Source organism: Xiphophorus hellerii, chromosome 5 (assembly GCF_003331165.1).
Source record: "Xiphophorus hellerii strain 12219 chromosome 5, Xiphophorus_hellerii-4.1, whole genome shotgun sequence".
In the NCBI taxonomy this organism is placed as follows: Eukaryota; Metazoa; Chordata; class Actinopteri; order Cyprinodontiformes; family Poeciliidae; genus Xiphophorus; species Xiphophorus hellerii.
The window spans coordinates 26,590,095-26,611,062 of record NC_045676.1 but is presented as its reverse complement, the minus strand read 5'-3'; the positions used below and the strand labels follow the sequence as shown (position 1 = coordinate 26,611,062).

The 20,968-nt window shown below is 38.2% G+C and overlaps 2 protein-coding genes and 1 long non-coding RNA gene across 3 annotated transcripts; all 3 read right to left on the bottom strand.

Moving 5' to 3' along the window:
* Positions 1 to 8: 8 nt before the first annotated feature.
* LOC116719363 (uncharacterized) lies at positions 9 to 2,385 on the bottom strand. The gene is made up of 6 exons (XR_004339171.1): positions 2,241 to 2,385; positions 2,105 to 2,170; positions 1,412 to 1,466; positions 1,205 to 1,279; positions 837 to 1,103; positions 9 to 221 (listed from the first exon to the last, which is right to left on the bottom strand). It is a non-coding gene; the product is annotated as an uncharacterized LOC116719363 (long non-coding RNA).
* Positions 2,386 to 3,124: 739 nt separating this feature from the next.
* Positions 3,125 to 11,135, bottom strand: LOC116719476 (B-cell receptor CD22-like). Its single transcript, XM_032561999.1, has 9 exons — positions 10,811 to 11,135; positions 8,172 to 8,528; positions 7,831 to 8,055; positions 6,978 to 7,244; positions 6,304 to 6,561; positions 5,964 to 6,218; positions 5,605 to 5,865; positions 4,025 to 4,103; positions 3,125 to 3,920 (listed from the first exon to the last, which is right to left on the bottom strand). Exons 1-9 carry the CDS (start codon positions 10,860 to 10,862, stop codon positions 3,833 to 3,835), a joined length of 1,842 nt encoding a protein of 613 aa, XP_032417890.1. The 5' UTR covers positions 10,863 to 11,135; the 3' UTR covers positions 3,125 to 3,832.
* A 2,652-nt stretch (positions 11,136 to 13,787) lies between these two features.
* LOC116719484 (B-cell receptor CD22-like) lies at positions 13,788 to 19,935 on the bottom strand. Its single transcript, XM_032562007.1, has 8 exons — positions 19,855 to 19,935; positions 18,653 to 19,000; positions 18,337 to 18,561; positions 17,885 to 18,145; positions 15,575 to 16,203; positions 15,028 to 15,288; positions 14,648 to 14,900; positions 13,788 to 14,166 (listed from the first exon to the last, which is right to left on the bottom strand). Exons 1-5 carry the CDS (start codon positions 19,904 to 19,906, stop codon positions 16,058 to 16,060), a joined length of 1,032 nt encoding a protein of 343 aa, XP_032417898.1. The 5' UTR covers positions 19,907 to 19,935; the 3' UTR covers positions 13,788 to 14,166; positions 14,648 to 14,900; positions 15,028 to 15,288; positions 15,575 to 16,057.
* Between the last annotated feature and the right edge of the window lie 1,033 nt (positions 19,936 to 20,968).

The following is a 20,968-nucleotide window of genomic DNA, read 5'->3' as shown; positions in this document are numbered from 1 at the left end:
AGTCATGGTTCCATCCTTACTTACAAAGTTTATTTAAAGCGAATTATAAGCCAGCTTAAAAAGTTGCATAAAAAGTGAAAGACCCAGATTGAAAAGGTCACGTCACACAGGAAACAGGATTCCTCCATTGCCATAGAGGGCGCTATATAGACAGAGAATGTAATGCCTTAGACAGCACTGGATGCCACCACCAAGGAGGAAAACACACTGGAAAATCCCAGCTGCAGAGAAAATACAGAAAACAAATGTTAGAAATGACGATTCCTATCTCTGCTCCCACAAATCCCCAAATCCGAGCCATCAGACCAACCAGCCACGGATATGGCAGGCAGTTTTAACATGTAATCAGTTTCCTCTGACTATCTGGAATGTGATTACCAGGGGCGCAACTACATATTTTTGAGGTGCATGCGAACACATCATCGGCGCCCCCCGCCACCCATTTCATACAGCTTTCCTCCCTTAGTCATGCACTTACAAAATACAGCAGTCATATTATGGAATTTCTTTTATGGTACATGTTATATCAGGTGATCATTTCAATAAGATGTTCACTATCAATAGTCTTACCTAGGCATAAGCGAGATGCCATTTCTTTCCACATCATATAAGCGTTCATGTGAGAACTACTGGTTTCATGGCGCTTCAGTGTTTCTGAAAGACATCGCCAGTTATTACACCCCGCCACAAGGCATGTGTCAGGAACTTTAGCTTCACCAAAAAGCTTACATGCAAAACAATAGACTCTGTTAGTATTTTTGGAATACAGTAACCAATCTCGTTCAACGTTCTCTCCATTAGACAGCAAACGAAAACAGTATGCTTTGGAAAAACACCTCTTACTCTTCTCTGATCTTGGATATGGACCATCAGAAACTTCCTGTGGGCCACTTTCAAGCATGTACTGCCTAAATGTGTCCCCCGTTTTGTGTGGTAAAGGCCATTCAGATGGATCTTCTGAATAAAGCCTTGCCTCAGCCCTCTCCTCTGCAGCTGTCTGCTCCTCTTCATCATCATCTGGTCCTCTCTGCTTCTCTCCCTCATCTGCACCTTTCTGTTCCGCATTCTCCTTTGTGGTGGTTGACTCACCAAGTCTGCCTGCACTAATTTTCCCAAAAAAGAACACAATGAAAGATGGTCATCAGAAATTCCAACCATCATGGTATATAGGTTTTTGTTGCCTCCCTAATGTAATTATTCCTACCTGATGTCATCACTTGTCTCTTCTATCACTGACCTCATGTCTGTCTCCTTAACCCCTTGTCTGTGGCATTCTCCGCTAAATCATATGGTCAAAAAAAGCATTATATATTAGTTGTAAAACTTAATACAGTTTTTAAAACTAATTTTTAAACATTATTGCTTGAGATTAAGTAGCTGTTCTCTCACTTCCACCTAATATTAGACCAACCTGATTCCCTGATTCTTCCTCTGTCATCTTCTCTTCTTTCTCTCCATCCTCACAGCTGAATGACATTCATTTTGTGTTAAGTAGGTTTAAAAAAATACAGTAGTCAAACCACAATAAAAATGAATCCTTAAATTTAAATGATCTCCTTGTTGGATAACAGTTACTGACTGGACATTGCATCTGATCTGACTTATCAGATACATCACAACCCCACTGTAGTGATACTGAATAAAACATTTAAACTGCCCCCCCCCATGGCCAAAAAGGTTGAATCTTATATTTCCTCTCTACAAATTCATTTAAAATATGTTGAATTCTGGTGTCATTTAAGATGTACTTCAATTGCACAAATAGCTTGATTAAAAAAAAAAAACACCCACACCCATAAAAATAATAATAATAATAATAATAGCAGCTTTCCTGCAGCCAGCAGACTCGCTTCTCTGGTTGCTTAATGAAAACTAACCAGATCCAAACTCCCGGTGATGCATAAAACAAATATTAGCAGAGCTAGTTTCTGTAGCAGAGCTAGTTTCTGTAGCAGAGCTAGTTTCTGTAGCAGAGCTAGTTTCTGTAGCAGAGCTAGTTTCTGTAGCAGAGCTAGTTTCTGAAGCAGAGCTAGTTTCTGTAGCAGAGCTAGTTTCTGTAGCAGAGCTAGTTTCTGTAGCAGAGCGTTTAGCAGACGTTACAAACCGATCAGGCGATAAACACAGAACAGAGACAGACGGCGTCCAGCTCAACCTGCTGCCGTCTGATTACCTGCAACAAAACAAAGCAACTTTATGGAAACATGGAAGGAGAATCAAAGTCAAGAAGTTGGGTCACATACCAGCTCCGGTCCAGATGAAGACACACGAAGAGAAACACGACAGGATGACCAATAAAAGTTTATCTATTCTAAATGAAGGCTTCAGAGAAACTGGAATGAGACTGGAGCCTGTAGTAGAGGGAGGTGAACGGGGCGGGAAGGGAGGGCTCAGGTTTTCACTACTCGGAGTTTTTGGTGGGTGGCATCAATCCGCTGTGCAAGTGGACTCCGACCCGGGTCTGTTTTATGGCTCTGTTTAAGAAGTGAACGTACAGCCGGATCGGAACCGGTCCAGAATCAGTTTGCTGTCTGACCATGAGTCCATTCTGCTAATGGAGGATAACTGCCTCGTTAGCAAGCATGTGTTATGGTGAGTTATATGCAGGACCTTAACTAGGTTTTTTGGGGATCAAAGAATGTATTTATTTTTGGTGACTAATGTTGAATTTGAAGGCTATAAGAGGCTTCTGGACAAAACAGTGATTTGTTGCAGAGTGTGCAGAGCATTGTAAGCAAACAAAGATGTAACAAAACAAAGAGCTCTCAGTATCTAAGACTTGAGAACTACTGTTCATGATAAAGAGATGTTCAAGAGAATCGGACAGTTCGTGAACGTCACATATTTTCATTAGAAAACAGCTTATTCCAGTTTTCCCAGACTGGTTCCCTTTAAGTCAGCCCTACTTTGTACCACTATGGGGTCCCACAGTGACTCCAGGAGGGGCTTTAACTAAACCACTTCTAAACCTCAGCATGTGCTTTTAAATAATTACAAGTTCAGGAATCAGAGGCTTGTATTATAAACTGAAGGAGGCTTACCAAACAAAAACTCCCAGATATAACTGTTTGATTATGAAAAGAAAAATGAAGATTTATTAAAAGCAAAATGCAGATATAAAAACAGCAACACTTCAAAACAAACTTTAATTAAAGCAACAACCAACAAAACCATATTTTTATCAACGTTCTAAGCTTTAATATGAGCAGATAAACATGACCAACATATAATTAGGGATTAGATATGAAGATATTAAAATACAGTAGGAGAGTACAGTCTCTGCAGGTGGTGATGCTGCGCTCTGTTACAACCTTATATGGACTTCCTCTCTGATTCTTCTGGTTTCACTCCAACCGTCTCCTTGGTTACGGGTCGTGGTAAACTGGGTTCATGACTCCTCCATGGTTGACCTTGACTGGTTCCAGGTGAATCTTCTCTGTGACCTCTGCTGGACGTGAACTGAAGCAGCTGCATCCAAATAGTCTGAAGGACAGAGGGCTGACCTCTGACCTTTCAGCTTCTTTATGCAGCACAAGCTGGTATTTTTGTGATTCTTTAACATTTCATAACAGTTTACAATTCTTCTCACTACCTGCAGTCTTTATAACTCAGAGACTCAATATGTACAAACAGTATTAATTTTTTGTTATTTTTATGGTTATATTTTTGCAAATAAATTTTTTACCCTCATTTTGGTGAAATGCAGCACCTCATATTTCTAGTTTTTCTGTCCGACTCTTTTTTTTATGTACAGTAATTGAATGACAACAATGCACCAAAAGCAGATTGGTTAATTACAGATCAATGCATTGATCAATGATCGATCAATCCATACTCACTCTGTGATCTCAATAACATTTCTCATCTCCATCATTTCTACAGGATCAGATAGTTTTGTGGGTTTTTTCATAGTTTTCAGGGTTCTGGATAAAAAACAAAAAATACAAAAACAAAAGTTTCAAAATGCAGAAAATCAAGAAGAACATAAACATTTGACCCAACTGATGAAATGTTCATACAGATTTACCTTCTAAAAGTAATCAGGACAAGCATAGAAATCAGGATCAATAGAGCCAACCTGCAGGTGATCGTTGATATTGGTTGACCTAAAATATTAGAAGAAACAAGAATATTAATATTAATCTGATATTGATCCAACAAATGAGTCTTCCTGGAAGACAAGTCTTCAAGATTTCCTTAACAACGTTCATTGTCCAAATTATTATTATTGCTTTGTTTGTTTAGTTACTTGCAGGCCAATCCAGTCATTTGAATTCTTGCTATGAAATGTGATAAATTAGTTAATTTCTAATCATTAATCTCTGGCTTCCTCTCTATTGATATTAGAGAAAAAATATGTTTTTCTATTGTTTGTTTTTTGAATGACTTGCAATTTCACCTCTAAAAGTACTTTAGAGACAGAAGACGGAGACTATGTAGACTTCAGGCTTAAATAAAGTAAAATCAAAACAATTAGTTGACTGTTTTATCCTAAAGTAAAGGAGTCAACTTTACCTTTGAGTGGGCCAAGAAAACACTGGATTACTGGAAATAATAAAAAGACTTAATCTTGTATGTTGTTTCATCAATAACATGTGATAGTTAAATTTGTTCAGGCAATGTAAAGAATTAATTAATGTACCGTATTTTCCGCACTATAAGGCGCACCTAAAAACCTTCAATTTTCTCAAAAGCTGAGAGTGCGCCTTATAATCTGGTGCGCCTTATATATGGACCAATATTGAACCACAACAGGTCTCGCAACTACGCTAAGCAGCCGCCGACTTCATATTCCCCCGTAGAAGAAGAAGCGCGCGGTGCACGCTGGGTTTTGTGTAAAAACCCCAAAATGGCTCCTATTAAGAGACACGCTTACGACGCAGAGTTTAAGCTCAAGGCAATCAGTCACGCAGTAGAACACGGGAATAGAGCAGCAGCGAGAGAATTTAACATGAACGAATCAATGGTGCGGAAGTGGATATATATTGTGATTGCACTAACGTTTGATTTACCGTAACAGTATCAGACTGTTTTTACGTGTTTATTGAATCGAGGAAAAGTTCCCCTCCACTATATGTTATACCTTGCTGTTGTTAAAAGATAAACTGTGTCACGAAAATACCACGTCACTTACTTTACCTCGGGGAAAATAATAAAACAGCTGTTTATTCATTTTGGGAATGAACGGAGTTTTTAGAACGCTGGTTTGTAATCTATTAATAAAGTTTGACTGACCTATCTGACTATTTTGTTGACATTCCCTTTAGCGCAGTTCCATCTAATGGATGCATAACGTAACCCCAGCCTCTACTGTAGCGTCTATTCTATGCGCCTTATAGTGCGGAAAATACGGTAACTAAATGCAAAGATAGAAGGGTCAGTAGAAAAAACACTCTGACATAATAACTGCAATTGCAATCTTGATGAAAGCAATTTGCATTTCATTAAATTTTGTATCTTTTCAATAAATGTAATCCTGACTTCAAAGTGAAGTTATATATATACTCTATATATATATATATATATATATATATATATATATATATATATATATATATACTGTATATAGTGTATATACTGATACACACATATATGAGAAATATTTACCTGGCACAACAGTCACAGATACAGAGGTGTTATGATGTCCTATCTTGTTCTGGACTTTACAGTAATAGTTCCCACTGTGTTCATTTTGTATGTTGGTGATGGTGAAGTTTTCTTCTGAATCTTTTTGTGCCTTCTCTCCCTCCTTGTACCAGGTGTAGTTAGCTGCTGGGTTAGCATCACTGCTACATGTCAGAGTCACGGAGCTACCCACCACGATGTCACCAGATGGACTCTGAGACACTGAAGGAGATCTGGGAGCATCTGCAAGAAAAAGTAGGAGTTGTGTTTGTTACTTTTATAATAATGTCAAAATAGAAAGTTAATAAGTGGAAGACATTCTTTAATGTGCTACTGCGTACATTTAACATCAACATTGACTCTTGAGGTGTTTTGTCCCATCTTGTTTATGGCTGTACAGTAATATTGCCCAGAATCCATCGACTTGATGGAGTCGAAGGTGAGATTTTTATTTGATTCCAGGAGTTTGTTGTCTTTTTCCTTGTACCAGGTGTAGTTAGCTGCTGGGTTAGCATCACTGCTGCAGGTCAGAATCACTGGGTTTCCCTCCTTGATCTCTCCTGAAGGAGTTATGGACACAGAGACGTTTGGGGCATCTGACAAAAACAATAAGTAGACATTTAATAAGCATGAATAAAATGGAAATACATCCTGATATAAAAATAAAAGAAGAAAACTTACAGAGAACATCAAGAAACCGAGATGAAGAGTTACATTCTCCATGCAGGTTCTGAGCCTTGCAAGAGTATCTTCCTCTGTGCTCAGAGCCGACAGCGAGGACATGAAAAACCTCAGACCCATTAGCAATGATTTTATTCTCCTTGTACCAGGTGTAGTTAGCTGCTGGGTTAGCATCACTAGTACAGGTCAGAGTCACTGGGTTTCCCTCCTCTACTGCTCCAGAGGGGTTCACTGACACAGAACAGTTCTTTGGACCGTCTGAGTGAGGAAACAAAATGATAGCCTGAAGTTTGGTTTGTCTTTTTCAAACTATATTATAGGATCTATTAAAAGTTTATCTCTGATTTTCTAAACTGGTTACCCAGTAAATGAAAGAATAAAACTTAGTCTGACTGTCTAATCTACAAACAGACAATTTTCTGTTTTAATCTGAAAATTAAAAAATCAGACAGGAAAATCTGAGGGCCACACTTGAAACCTAAAAACATTTTCAACTTCCTGTCATGACTTTCTGATTATTCAAGCTAGGAGAATTACATCTACAAGAATTAATTCTTGCAAAATTACCTTTTGACAAATCTTTTGCGTAAAGGTTAAAAAAATTTTGAACCTTCAAACTGTTCAACCTTTGCTTCTACAGAACCAACAGTAAGTCTCTATTGTATTCTACTCACATTTCACATTAATATCGATACTTGGAGACGTCCGGCTCCCAAGGTCATTTCCAGCTGTACAGTAATACCTCCCAGAATCAGAGACCTGGATGGAGCTGAAGACTAGTTGTATTTCTGTGCTGACAAGTTGACCATGTTGATCTTCATTCACCCTGTAAATGTTGTAGTTAGCTTCTGGATTAGCATCACTGCTGCAGGTCAGAGTCACTTTAGAGCCTTCAACAGTTTCTGAGGGGGTCACTGACAGAACGGTGGTCTGTGGAGCATCTGGAGAAAACGTGAGAATAAAACTTCAGATGAAGCTCATGACTTTGCAACTTGAAGCTCAGAATCCCAAATATCAATAAATTTACAAAAATATAGAGATAAATGAACTAAACTTGTGGCATCGCATTTGAAATTTAGCAACAACTGTGAGCATTTATGTAAATGTAATTTATTGGTTTCTTAATTTCAAAGCTTTTTTACACATTATTGTAATAAGATATTTATGTGCAGCATTTTGAGGAAAGAGATTATTGTAATTTGAAATGTGACTGTAACATTTCAAAATTTAGAAAAAGTGAATCACTGTGAATACTTTCAGGCTGCACTGAGAATCTGATGGAAAATATGTGGAAAGAGCAACAGATTAGGGTGATGGGAAAGAGGCTTTTTTTTCCCAAACAGAAATTGGAAAAATTTACAATGTTTTGAACTTTTGAGAGATGCCTGTCAAATCAGTAACCATAACACATTTCTTGGTTGAATTAAAATATTTTTAGATCTAAACCTGCCAGGTGAATTAATATTTTTTTGTTGAACTAAATACTTTAAATATTTTCATCAGACAAATACAGAGATACAAACTTACACACTGCAGGAGATGGAACATCCTCATGTCCTTTTATTGCACACTGATATCTGTGTGTGGTATTAAATGAGGACAGGACAAAATTATTGTTATTTTCTTTGTTTGCTTTCCCATCCTCCAGCCAGACGTAGGAAACTGGATGAGGCAGCTGACAGTCAGTGTGACATGTCAGCTGGATCCTGATTGGATCATTTAATCTGTTTACCTTCACCTGGAGCTGTGGATCTATGTGGACAAAAAAGTTATAATTTTATGAAAATCACACAAGCAGATTTATTTAGAGGTTAAACTGTAATATTTGCAACATCTTAAAACCAAATGACTTAAATTGCAACTGTTACCTGTGACAGATAAAGAGACTCCAGTTGAACCCACGTATTTTCCAGTTGGATGGTTTGTTATGAACCTGAACTTGTACTCTTGTGAGTCAGTTTGTCTCACATTAAAGATCTTTAGAGAGCAGAAAGTCTTAATGCAACTGTATTCCACACGACCTGAATAATCAGAGTCGTCTTTCAGATCCACATAATCTCCATTAATCACTTTTGTAAACCAAAATGTTTTCACTATAACAATATTTATGTTGCCGTATTTGGCTGGGTAAATATAGTTGCAGCTCATTTCCACCGTTGATCCTTTTAGGGCACAAATGGAAGAACGACTAAAAGTCACTCCCCAACCATTCTGACCACAAACATCTGGAAGAAAAAAGACATTAAATAAACATTAAGTAGACTGTTTATGTAAACATATTTTAATGAATCTGAAATACATTTTCAAAATGATAACATCTATCAACTAAAAGCTTTTAACACTTGAAGAATCCCGAGTCTCGTCTACAAAGTATGAAAACACAAAACATTTATGTGCTCTTGACTTTCCACACAAAGTTCAAATCAATAATCAAAGTTAATATCAATAATAAACTAACAGTGAATGTTTATGAAACCATAAGGCGATTCTTTCTACACCTTTCAACTTGTTGCTGCCACCTAGAAAGAAAACCGGAAAACTGTTAATATTGTAAAAACAACGACTGTACTCTGCATGATGAACAATTAATGTATCAATATATTGTAATATCATCAGTGCTTATTAACAATGATCATCTAGGGCCAGTCCAAGGTTTCATGGGCCTAAAGCAGAATTGACCTTGTGGCCCCTCGTCCTGTGAAGAACATCACCATCATTAACAGGATTCAGTTCAGATCTGGTGGAGAGAGTCGAGTTTAACTGGCTGAATATAAAAGCAATCACAGATTATTGGTTATTAATTGACGAGATGATTAGTGAACAAACTGAACTCAAAGACAAAAAATGTTTAAAACTTCAAGCCTCAAATTGTAACTCCCTGTAATTCCTTGAAATCTTATGTTAAATGGTACACTATATTAAATTGGTTAATCTAATAATGTTGAAAGTATAGAAAACATCTTAATGGTGATTCCTAACCTCAATAAACTAATAGAACAATTTTAGATCCATTGTTTATGTTTTGGCCTCTATTTTAGCCTCAGATTGTCTCTGGCATCATCCATGTGGTGTAGAATAATAACAGCAGCTTTATCGTTATAATTATCAATATTATTATAGATGCATCAATGTAAAGCTGAAGAAAGTCTGATGAGGTGATTTACAGTCAGTGGTTCAGTGCTGTGTCTGGAGCTGCAGACGGTGTTTCGACATGATGAGATTCTTGTTGCTGTTTTCTTTCACCATCTGACCACAAAGTGACTGTCAGATTAATCCAGGCTGAACAAGTAAACAACATGCTGGCTGTTCAGGATTTAATATCCAAACATATTTTATTGATTCCCACAAAATGTGAATGGGAGCCAAATTGATCAGATTACCTAAAGATTCAGTTGAACTGGCCCAAAGTTGAAGCCAGTTTGCAGTGAACTCTTTCCACCAAGATCCTGACTTGAGTTTACAGCAGCGATGTGAAGAAACAGGCTGCTGTCATTCTGTCTCTGGAGCCTGTTTAGATTTATTTACTGGTATTTCTTCTTATAAATGTTTTTCTTGTAAACTCTGTTTTCATATTCCTCATTTAGACATTTGTCTAAAACGTCCCTCCCAGTAAAAGTTCCTCTTCTAAGCTGAAGGAAACCACACGACTTATTTCTGTCTCTCTGTGTGAACCGAGGAGTCTGTTCTTCCATTAGCTCTGTTACGATGTTCAGAGTAAATGTGTTCACTCCTGTGCACATTATCACTTCGTCTTGCTTTGTTTTCTGGATTTAAACATTCATCACGATTTAGTAGGAAATCTTTGCAAGTTTTTGCAAAAGTACAAAAGTGAAGCATCAGTTTCTGAAATGATCTTAGTCTGGCCTCAAAGAGACAAAAACATAACATATATTACCCCATCTCTATATTTGTCAAACTAAGATGAACATTTGTTATTTATCTTGAATGTACATGTAACACTGACTTTTACTTATGACTTATTCATGTGCTTCAAAAAGCATTAAATGATTTACTTTTTCCAAAAGAATTCAACAACATTAATAATTTTAGCTGAAAATGTTTTCATCGTGTCGTTTCTTCATTAAGCTCCTTGCAACAGGACAAAGATCTAATCTAAAATGTGAAACGTTTAGAGGAAGCTCATGCAGTGAATTTTAAAGGTGTTTGACTTTAATCATCCATCCAGTCAGAGCTTTTAAAATATTAGCAAAGACGACTGACATAAATAAAATCTATCTTTGGAATTGTCTAAAATATATATATATATAAAAAAAATCTCTCAGGACTTTTTAAAGATTAAAAAAAAGTATTTTCAGATTATTCATAACCTTTATTCATTCTTAACTTTACAAAACACACATTCATAAATATATTGTAAGCAGTACCTTTTTTCCCCTTAAATCATTTTGTCTAGACGCTTTAAATTCTGATTTCTTTCCTACTTCATAAAATCTGAAATCTAAATGCAGGCTGTTTGAGGTGGAAGATAAAGTTTCCTGCTCATTACCTGCTGCCATGAGAAGGACGATAACTCCACGGATCGCTGCTGAGAAACTCATAGCTGCTCCTTTCTTCTCTTTAAATGAACTAAAAAGGCAGAAACTCTACTTTAGTCTGCAGAACAAAGTAACAGGCAGTTATTTTCCCACAGAACTTTATGCAAATGGCATAAAGAAGTTGTTGACGATGAGCTCAGTTTCCTTCCTCTTATCATCTGAATGTGTGAGCAGCTAATGACAGAACATGATGGCAGCAGATGAGCTGTTGAAAAACAGGAACACTTTAAAAATATTCAGCTGTGTAATTCAACATTGATGTAGAGAAAACAGGAAATGCCTTAGGTTCAGTTTTTGTAGTTAAAGTATAATTCTTATACATTTTGTTAATTGTTTAACGGATCTCCCAAATTACACAAATAAAGAAACATGCACAAATAAATAGTTTTAATATCTTTATGACACAATCAAAATCAGAGCCCAGACTGCAGTTACAACACAAAATAAATGGCCAAATATGGTAAATCAAGTTTGTCAGTGAACACACCCATCAACATTCACATATAAAATCCTGATTGTTCACAAATGCTGCAACATTAGATGGACAAAACATGATGATGCATGTCAGACACCAGCTGCAAATGGACACAAAACGTCGTCAATATTCTACTAACGTCGAAAAAACACAACTTTGTAACTGCGGTTTTTCCATCAAATAAGAAACTTAATTCAAATCACGTGTGAATAAGTTTGGTCACGAGTTAAAAACCATCATCCTCCTACCACTTCCTGTTGTTTTCTTCTTTGTCGTTTGCTCCAGTGGCTGTTGATCATGTGACTGTTTTGTTACAAAAAGAAAAAGTTTCCATTGCATTTATGTGAAATAAACCAATTTTGAAGAAAAAAAAAACACCTCATCCTAGGTGCCAAAACCTTTTATCATAAAACAAGAGTCATTTTTTCAAAGTTGCCGTGTTTCCTGTTAGGTAAATTGTATTAGTAATTATCAAATATTTGTTGTATCATGTAGTCTTGTAGTTACATTTAGATATTGTTTGCTTATATGCTTTTACTCTTTATTTTTAGTATAAGTAATGCTTCTGTGTGTTAAATAATTCTGATTCTTTCCTAAGGCTTTCTTGAGAGAGAGAGGTGATAGGTATTCTCAGCATGACTCCCTGGGAATTGGAGGTGTGAGTTGCTCCCAGCAGAGTTTTACCATCCTGCAATAAACTCTGCTTTGTGATACAAAGCCGTTGCTTTGAAGCTATGCAACGTGTCTTATTCGACGCCGTGCCTGGAGAAAGAAAGATTTAGAGTATAGATAACATGTGTCTAGATTAGTGAATGTCATTAGCGCTGCAACCATGCTTTGACCCCACCCCATAGAGTTGCAGCGCCCCGTGTGGCAGGGTTCCTAAAATCAATAAAATAGGGGAGCGGGAGATGTGTTTCCAGAGTAGTTGGAGATTTGTAACTGGAAGCATCTCTCTGTCTGCTCTCCTCGCGAGAAACAAAGAATCTAACTCTCTTGTCTTTCCTATATTTGTTTAAATTGTCTCTAATAGGTATTTAGACCTGACATTTCCTTTGAGCAAATGTATTTTCAAAACGTCAAATCTCGTCATTATTTGGTCAGTGGAAATGGATCTACTGAACAACATTTCTCTCTTGTTCACAGTAGAGCAGTGTAGCTTGTGCAGCTAACAGTCATTATGTTATAAACTACAGATCCAACTCAGGCAACTTTTACCGTATTTTCATGAGCCGCTACTTGTTTCCCTCGCTTTGAACCATGTGGCTTAAAGCCCGGTGCGTCTTTTCTTCAACCACCAGGGGGCGCTTTAGCAGGAAGTGAATCATTGGAAGTCAACATTGGAAATCAAAGAAGAAAGTGCTGATTTTCATTTAGAGCAAGCACATGCTAGCAGCGGGTACGACGGAGAAATGTTTTCAAACTCATCATGGAAACGACACGAAGAATATGATTCAACTTTTAAGTTGAAAGCGATCGATCTGGCAGTACAGATCGATAGCCGCTAAGCTCGGCGTGAACGAATCCATGGTTCAGCGTTGGAGACGGTGGTCTGGATCCTTAATAGAAGATTTATTAAGGTGGAAAACCGAGAGCGGCGGCGATACCAGCGGCTTATATATGTACGTTTCCAGTTCTCTTTAAAGAACTTTGTGGGTGCGGTTTATAGTGAGGTGCGCTCTATAGTCCGGAAAATACGGCACTTTAAACACAGAAACAAAAAACTTATAAAGGAAGAACAGCTGGACCAGCTGTTTCAGGCAGGACGGATCGACATGGATATTTTTGTTAGGACACCTGCTATAAACATCTGAACATTTCTACATGTGGTCTCACCTCCACAGTGTCACAATCTGTATTTATTTACAGATTTTATTTCATTGTTCTTATGCAGCACTCACACTGGGTGGCCATGTACTACATGAAATGTATTTACGAGAAAAACATTTTATGTAGAGGATGAAACATCACAATAACGCAAAAATAAAATTACTTTTTGAAAGCATTGAATCCACATTGTCCAATTTGCTTGACAGCACCACACCGTGTTACTTCACTTGCCTCTAGATCGCAGGCCGTTTGCCCTTCAGCCGCTACCAGAGATTTAAATGTGTTAAACAGTAATTAAAATGTCTAAATATACAGTACAGACCAAAAGTTTGGACACATCTTCCAATTCAATGGGTTTTCTTTATTTTCATGACTATTTATAAGGCAATAAATCCCACTTATTAACCTGACAGGGCACACCTATGAAGTGAAAACCATTTCAGGTGACTACCTCTTGAAGCTCATCAAGAAAATGCAGAGTGTGTGCAAAGCAGTAATCACAGCAAAAGGTTGCTACTTTGAAGAAACTAGAATATAAGGGGTATTTTCAGTTGTTTTACACTTTTTTGTTTAGTGCATATTTCCACATGTGTTATTCATAGTTTTGATGCCTTCAGTGTGAATCTACAATGTCAATAGTCATGAAAATAAAGGAAACTCATTGAATTAAAAGGTGTGTCCAAACTTTTGGTCTGTACTGTAATTAGGTATTAAGTAATTGGAAGGTACACCACTATTAAACTAGTAACTTGGCTTTACCCAGCTACGTTTACAAAGTAGCTAACACAAGGCATAAAATATAAAAATATAGCCACTGTTTGAAAATGTTTATTTCTGCCACCAGATGTCATCGTTTTGGTTAAGATCTCATTCCTGTCCATCTACCCATAAAGTCGTGACTTCACTTGGTTTCACGTTGGGTTGGTTTGCTTCTCTCTCCTCCTGCGATGCAACAAAGGCTCTCAAGGTCGAGATGTTCTCATATTCATTACACAAGTCCAGCTGTTATAGGGGATCAAATGGTGAGAATTAAAACGGTTTATTAAAATTTAGCGGTTTATGCTGTCATCAGAGGTATTGCATTAGCTCCCATCGTGCTACTTTAAGTTTTTATCCCTCATGGCATTTGGACGTCTTTTCTCGTTTCTTAAATACGTTTCATCTCTCGTCTTCATTTCTAAACATGGTTGGATGCAACAGGCTTATAAGTTGCAGGTCAGGAAATGACGCCAAAAGATGCGCAAGCTAACGAGACCAGGAGGACAGAATGGCTTTTTTTTCCTTTGTTGCTCTGAATATTTATGAGCCTCTTAACTTCCAACCATCTTCAGGACTGAAGAAGCAAAAGAAAAAGTCCAGTTGCCTTCACCTGAGCACTTATGATGATCATCGCTGAATGACAGAGTCTCTACCAGCAGTGCAGCAAGTTTATATCTTTATATTACATATAAATAGTTTTTATTTAACCGAATGGATGTCTTACCTCTATGTTCTCGACATGTTCCTTCGATTCAGTTGGTTTCTTCTTTCTGAGTCAAGCAAATCCAGTATTTCAACAACAAACGGACAAAAGTATATCCTTAGAGGATATAGATATGAATAAAGCAGTGGAGCTAAACGTGTTTGCTGATATTACCTCGTCCAAAGAGAAGAAGCAAACAGAAGAATCAGCAGCAGCAGTGCAGCTACAGCCAACTTTATGATGTTCATTATCTTGAACATCATGTTTCTGTACCCTAAAAAAATTAAGACCAAGCAATATTTTAATGGAAAATAGGAATATAAACGCAACATGTGAACAGAAATGGACATACCATCAGCATAGATGGATAACAAAAGAAATGGATGCCTTTGCTGACTTACTTGCAGCAACAGTAAGATGTATGGCAGATTTGTGACTCCCTCTGCTGTTGTGAGCTTCGCAGTAGTAAAGGCCACTATGCTGTCGGCCAATATTTGTGATGGTGAGATTTTGTCCTGAACTTTGTGGCGTTTTCTCATTTTCTTTGAACCAGGTGTAATTAGCGGCGGGGTTTGAATCACTGATGCAGGTGAGCGTCAGTGAAATGCCCTCCATGACCTCACCAGACGGACTCAACGAGACCAAGGGAAGCTTTGGAGCATCTGGATAAAGATGAGAGTACATGTCAGTTTTTTAATGAAAATGTACTCCTCCTTTTCTTCCCTCCATCTCCAATGGCCCTGATATGCCATTGTGCGGTCTTGGTCACAATGCTTTGGCAAAAACTGTTTTCTGTTTGTTTAATTAAAGCATTTTAAAACATTTAGACATTTTAGAAACGGTGTGTATGATCATTTTTTGCCATCTTTTTGAGATAGCAAAAAGTTTCATGCATAAAAAACAGCATATCTGAAGTATCTTATTTAAAGGAAATAAGATTTTTCTTACATTCCACGTCAATCAAGAAGCCGTCCGAAGTCGTCCTGTTGAAAACGTTCTCAGCCGTGCAGAAATATTTTCCAGAATCAGACGACTGAACAGACTTGAAAACAAGTTTTGGGCCTTTGCTGAGAGGATTGGCTTCGTGCTCCTTGTGCCACGTGTAAGTAGCTCCTGGATTAGCATCAGCGCTACAAGTCAAAGTCACCGAGTTTCCCTCCACTACTTCACCTGGAAAACTATGCGAAACAACGGGGAAGCTCGGTGGATCTAAAAGAGAAAAAAAGAATAGCATTTTAGCATTTGGATGACCTCTGTGTCAATCTTTTTTTTTATTAGCTTATGCTAGAGTATGAGTGTTTGGAAACATGGTAATGGTTTTCCAATTGTGTGAAAAAAAACAACCTAACTACTCCTAAAAAATCTGCTTATTTCTTGCTTAAGTTCCACAAATTTATACTTTTAGCACAACAACTTTACTGTTTGAAGTTTCTAAATGAGAGGCTCAGGCTTGTTCTTCTTGTACCAGATGTGCTTAGCTGTTGGATTAGCATCACTGCTACAAATCAGGTCCACTGAGGTTCCCCTCACTACTTCACCAGAGGGTCTTAATGCCACAGAAAGAAGCCTTGGCGCATCTGGAAGGAAAAGCATGAAGACTTTGGAAACTTAACTTAAGGAGATTTCTGATGATGGTTTTCGAGCAAAACTAAACAATCATTTGTTCATAAGTGACTATGGGAGCAGTTGTACAGAAGGGCTGTACCCTGGTCACTAGAGCTCCACCAAACTGATGTGTTGCTAACTTGGAGCATTTTGGGAACCAAGTTGTAATTCTTTTTTGTCTTGTTAACGATCCTTTCTAAGCTTTCTATAACTCCCTCCAGGTTGAAAAACGGACGCAATGCATTCTTGATGTTAACTGACATTTAATTAGACACAGGTGTCTTTAATGAACTGTACAAAAAAAGCATATCAAATAATTTATTATACAGAAAGACATTCTCATAGAGAACAGACAAATATTAACAGCAAAGCATTCACAATACAGAGGTTGGACTTACAAAAAAAAAATAGACGCATTCTGTCACACGTGGCTAACAGAAACTCAACAAATTCTTCACAAATAAACATTCAACTTCCACATAAACACATAAAATACAAATTATTTACCTCACTGGCCGCTTTATCCTGAAGGGGTTAAAAAAAGAACCTCTCAGCGTCCATCTTCTTTTAACTTCTAGAAATTTCTCTAGCAACCAGAAAAAGAAAGCACACTGCCCTCTACTGAGTGCGGCGTGCAACTGAAAACAGATCCAAACCAAACACTGGTTCCACTCAGGAAACACCCTACATTATTTACTCTAACTCAAAACCACTAAATCAACTCAAACTGCTCAAATGCCACCGATGGCAGCCACACTTACAGTATTTGAAATCTTTTTAGATTTTTCTCCAAAATCCTCCTTGATGCTACTTGCTTTAACAGTTTGTTGGTGAACTGAAGTTCAACTTAGCAGCTTTTTCCACTGCTGCCTCCAGAAACAACAAAAACGTTTGCAAGTGGCAGCTGAAGCGCTTTAGGTGACAAAGACGTCATAGGAAGTCAGGCGGCTGGTGTCAAAACAGAAATACATTTAGTTCAGCAGAGTCGCTCAAACATGAGCCAATAAAGTGTGAAAAACTTGAAGAAAGGCGTGAAAACCTTTCTCTAGGTCACCTTGGTTCGTTTGGGGACCACAATTGCAAGTTTGTTATATTTTCAGCTGCTGCGTCTCGCTGTCATGCTGCACTACGTCAAACGATCCAAACTGATTGAACAATCTGTTCTTGCGCCGCGCCAAGAACTACGCAGGCGACTGTCTCGAAAACCTCCAAAGAAGACCAGTGCAACTTCCTTCTTCACAAACTGTAACCAGAAATGGAGTTGCGTACAATTTTAGAGGTTGTAGGACTTCTCATTTGTCTGTGGGTAAAAAAAAAAAACAAAAAAAAAGCCACGAGCCATTTCTCCCTGTAATGCTAAACTTGTGCATTTAATTTGACTCTATTGACCCAGAATGCTTTGAGCTATAGTTCGCTTCCTGCTTTCAGAGCGTTCACTTGTCCACTTGTGTTCACATATGAACCGCAACAGAGCTCACTTTGATTTGAACCGAGACCTAGGATTTTAGGCATTTTTGGTTCCCATTAGAGCTCGATTACATGTTCACACCTTCCCGCATAAACCGGACTGGTGTGAATGCACCCTAAGTCAACACTCTAAGAGTAAGTTGAGGCAACCTCCACAAGCCCCCAAAAATAATTTACTTTACTTACATTTTACGTCGATAAAGACGACTTTAGATGTCCTTATTCTCAGCACGTTCTCAGCTTTACAGTAATACTCTCCAGAGTCAGAGGACTGGATAGACGTGAAGACGAGTTGTGAGTCTTTGCTGAGAGGACCAGAAGCGTCCTTCTTGTACCAGCTGTATGTAGCTACTGGATTAGCATCACTGGAACAAGTTAGAGTTGTTGGGTCGCCCTCCACAATGTGACCAGAGGAACTCAGCGACACCGAGGGAAGATTTGGCATGTCTGGAATAGAAAACACAAACCGCTATAGTGCTTTGCAACGCCAAACATATAATTTCTGGTACTAGTTTTTATTGAACAACATTAAAATGTTCATTTGTATTGAATCAATAGAGTCGTTTTATGACATGCACTGAACAACACATTACATCACCAACATGAATCTTCAAAGCAACGTGTAAAACTCAACTGACACACTGCCGGAGACGGGAACTGTCTGTGTCCTGCCGCGGCGCACGAAACGCGGTCCGCGAAAGAAAACGTGTGTGAAAAAGGCGAGGAGGTCTGCGTCGAAACGTTCTGCCCGTTCTTGATCCAGATGTAAGGATGTCGGTCAGGCAGACATTTGCTTTTGCACGTCATCTCTGCCAGAGTCCCGCTCGGTCTGCGCTCCCGTTTGACCACCTGCAGCTCGACGGCTGAATTCAAGACAACACAACAGAAACTAAAACCATGTGATCATTTAACACAGTAAAATCAACAAAGTAAGATTAAAACCGACAATATTACCAGAGACTGACAAAGTGACCCCTGGCAAGCCGATGTGTTTTCCACTTTGGTGATTGGTTATGAACCTGAACTTGTAGACAGCAGCGTCACTCTCTCGTACGTCCCTGATAGCCACGGCGCAGCCATTTTTATACTCTATACGACCTGCGTAGTCTGGGTCAGCTTTCAGATCCACAGGAGCAGCAAGTTGTCCTTTGGTGAACCATATTCGGTTTGTAACTTCTATGACCGTATCCCCCTCTCTGGCTGGATGTGTGTAGTTGCATTGCAAATCCACCGTTGAGCCTTTTATGGCGCAGATCTGTGAGGGAAGGTAGGTCACGCTCCAGCCGTTCTGACCCCTGACCCCTGCAACGCATCAGCAACAGAAGAATCAGAATGAGGTAAACAAACAGGACAAAAATGCACAACCCAGGAAGAATATTGATTAATAGATTTGGGTTTATTTTTGTTCTTGCTGATATGAGTCACTTGTGTTTGAATGTTAGTGCCTGGAACCAAGTGGATGGAAATACTTTCTCAGGAGTGATCTGTTTTAGTGGTTTAGACATTTGGCGCTGCCTCACATCGTGTCGCTTTACATGTGCTGCATCGGACGCAGACACAGTGAGAGGTCATCCAGGTCCAGATCGGGGCAGATATTGTCTTATGAAACTGTGACTTCATTAAACTCTTGCACTGTGCCATCAAACAAATGAGCCCTGAAAATAGCCGGGTGACGGCCATTTTTACTCTCTACTGAAAAGATCAAATATTTTGGAAAAAACCCAAACAGAATTAGATTTGTATACTTTGATCAGCTTTCCAATGAATTTCATATACATTGAACTTGTGATGCTATTCACGTCTCTAATATTTCAGAGCATTGTGAATAGATGCAAGACACTTTTTCATGTTTCAACATTTGAATTCACAATGAAGACCAGTAATTAAAATCACACAGTGTTTGTGTTTCCAAAGATTTCTGAGGTTGTGCAATACAAAAAAAATTACGAGGCATTTTGCAGACAACTGCGCGTCTTCAGGAGAATTTTCTTCCCAAAAGAAAAACAAAACAAAAACATGCATATTTCTGTGTAAGCAAACCGACTCTAACCAGGCCATTTCTGTCAGCAGCCTGCTATACATGACGTACTCCACACGTCCCCCTATAGCTCTGCTTTATTTAATGGACAGATAAAGGAGTAAAACACACACAGTACCTGACACGGAGAGAAATGCAAGAAGTGACGCTGCCACTGCAGTCCAGCGCATGGCTTCCCCCTCCGTCTCTTTCTGTGATGTCTTCACGAGGTTTTAAATGTTGACCTTAAATCATTCTACCTATGATGGTCGCTGATAGCAAAGTCACATGTCCTCAGTGGTTTGTGGTTTGTACAGAGTAGCTCAAATAGCCCACTTAGTTTCACACCATCTGAATTCGAACAAAGAAATTAACAAGGTTGTGCATCTGCTGGTAACTGGGTTGTCCTGTAGTTCACTTTTTAAAAAGGCTGCAATGAATTCCTACAAAATGAGATTTAAAGTAATCTAAGATTGCATTAATATGGTGGTGTTGTTTTTCTTAATGTGATTGAAATTAATGCCAGCAACAAACCAAGTTCTTATTCATTTCCGTGCAAAGATTGTGCTCACTGCTGCTCTTCACAAGTTGAAAAGAATTGTTTTTATTGCCACAGTAGAAAGAGGAAAGTTACGGAGGAGACGACATCAGACCAGGAAGCTGGAACTTACTGAGAAAAACCAGGCCGGGTTTTTACAGATATCACTCTCACTCATTGTGTAATAGTTAGCATAAGAAGCACGCTATTTCCCTTGCCAATAGATTACATCTCACACACCACTGTGTAATTTTGGATTTAAAAAAAACAACTTCTAGTTCCTTAGATTTCTACAATTTATGACCTGACGTTTATGCAGATTTGAGCAGAATTACTCAGCTAGAATTTTCTGGTGAATCGTTCACACTTACACGTGACTGTTTATGTCATTGTTGTTTATTTTGCATTAATAAACCTGTTTTTTTCATTTGAAATGTTAAACATGTATTTATTTTAAGTTAAAAAGCCCCCCATGCCCTTCTCTTGAAGAAGATGACTGTGTGGTTTTTGTGAAGTTATTTATTAAAGGAAGTGATTTTGTTCTATGGGAAAAAAGAAGTGGGCTGGACATGAACCCACTATTATACTAATAATAATAATAATAATAAAAAGTTGAGACTCAGAAAAAAATGTTCATCTGGTTTTCAAGAACAGGTTGGACCAGAACACAGACATTTTAGGAGATAAAAGTCTCAAGTTGAGAAATATTTTAATG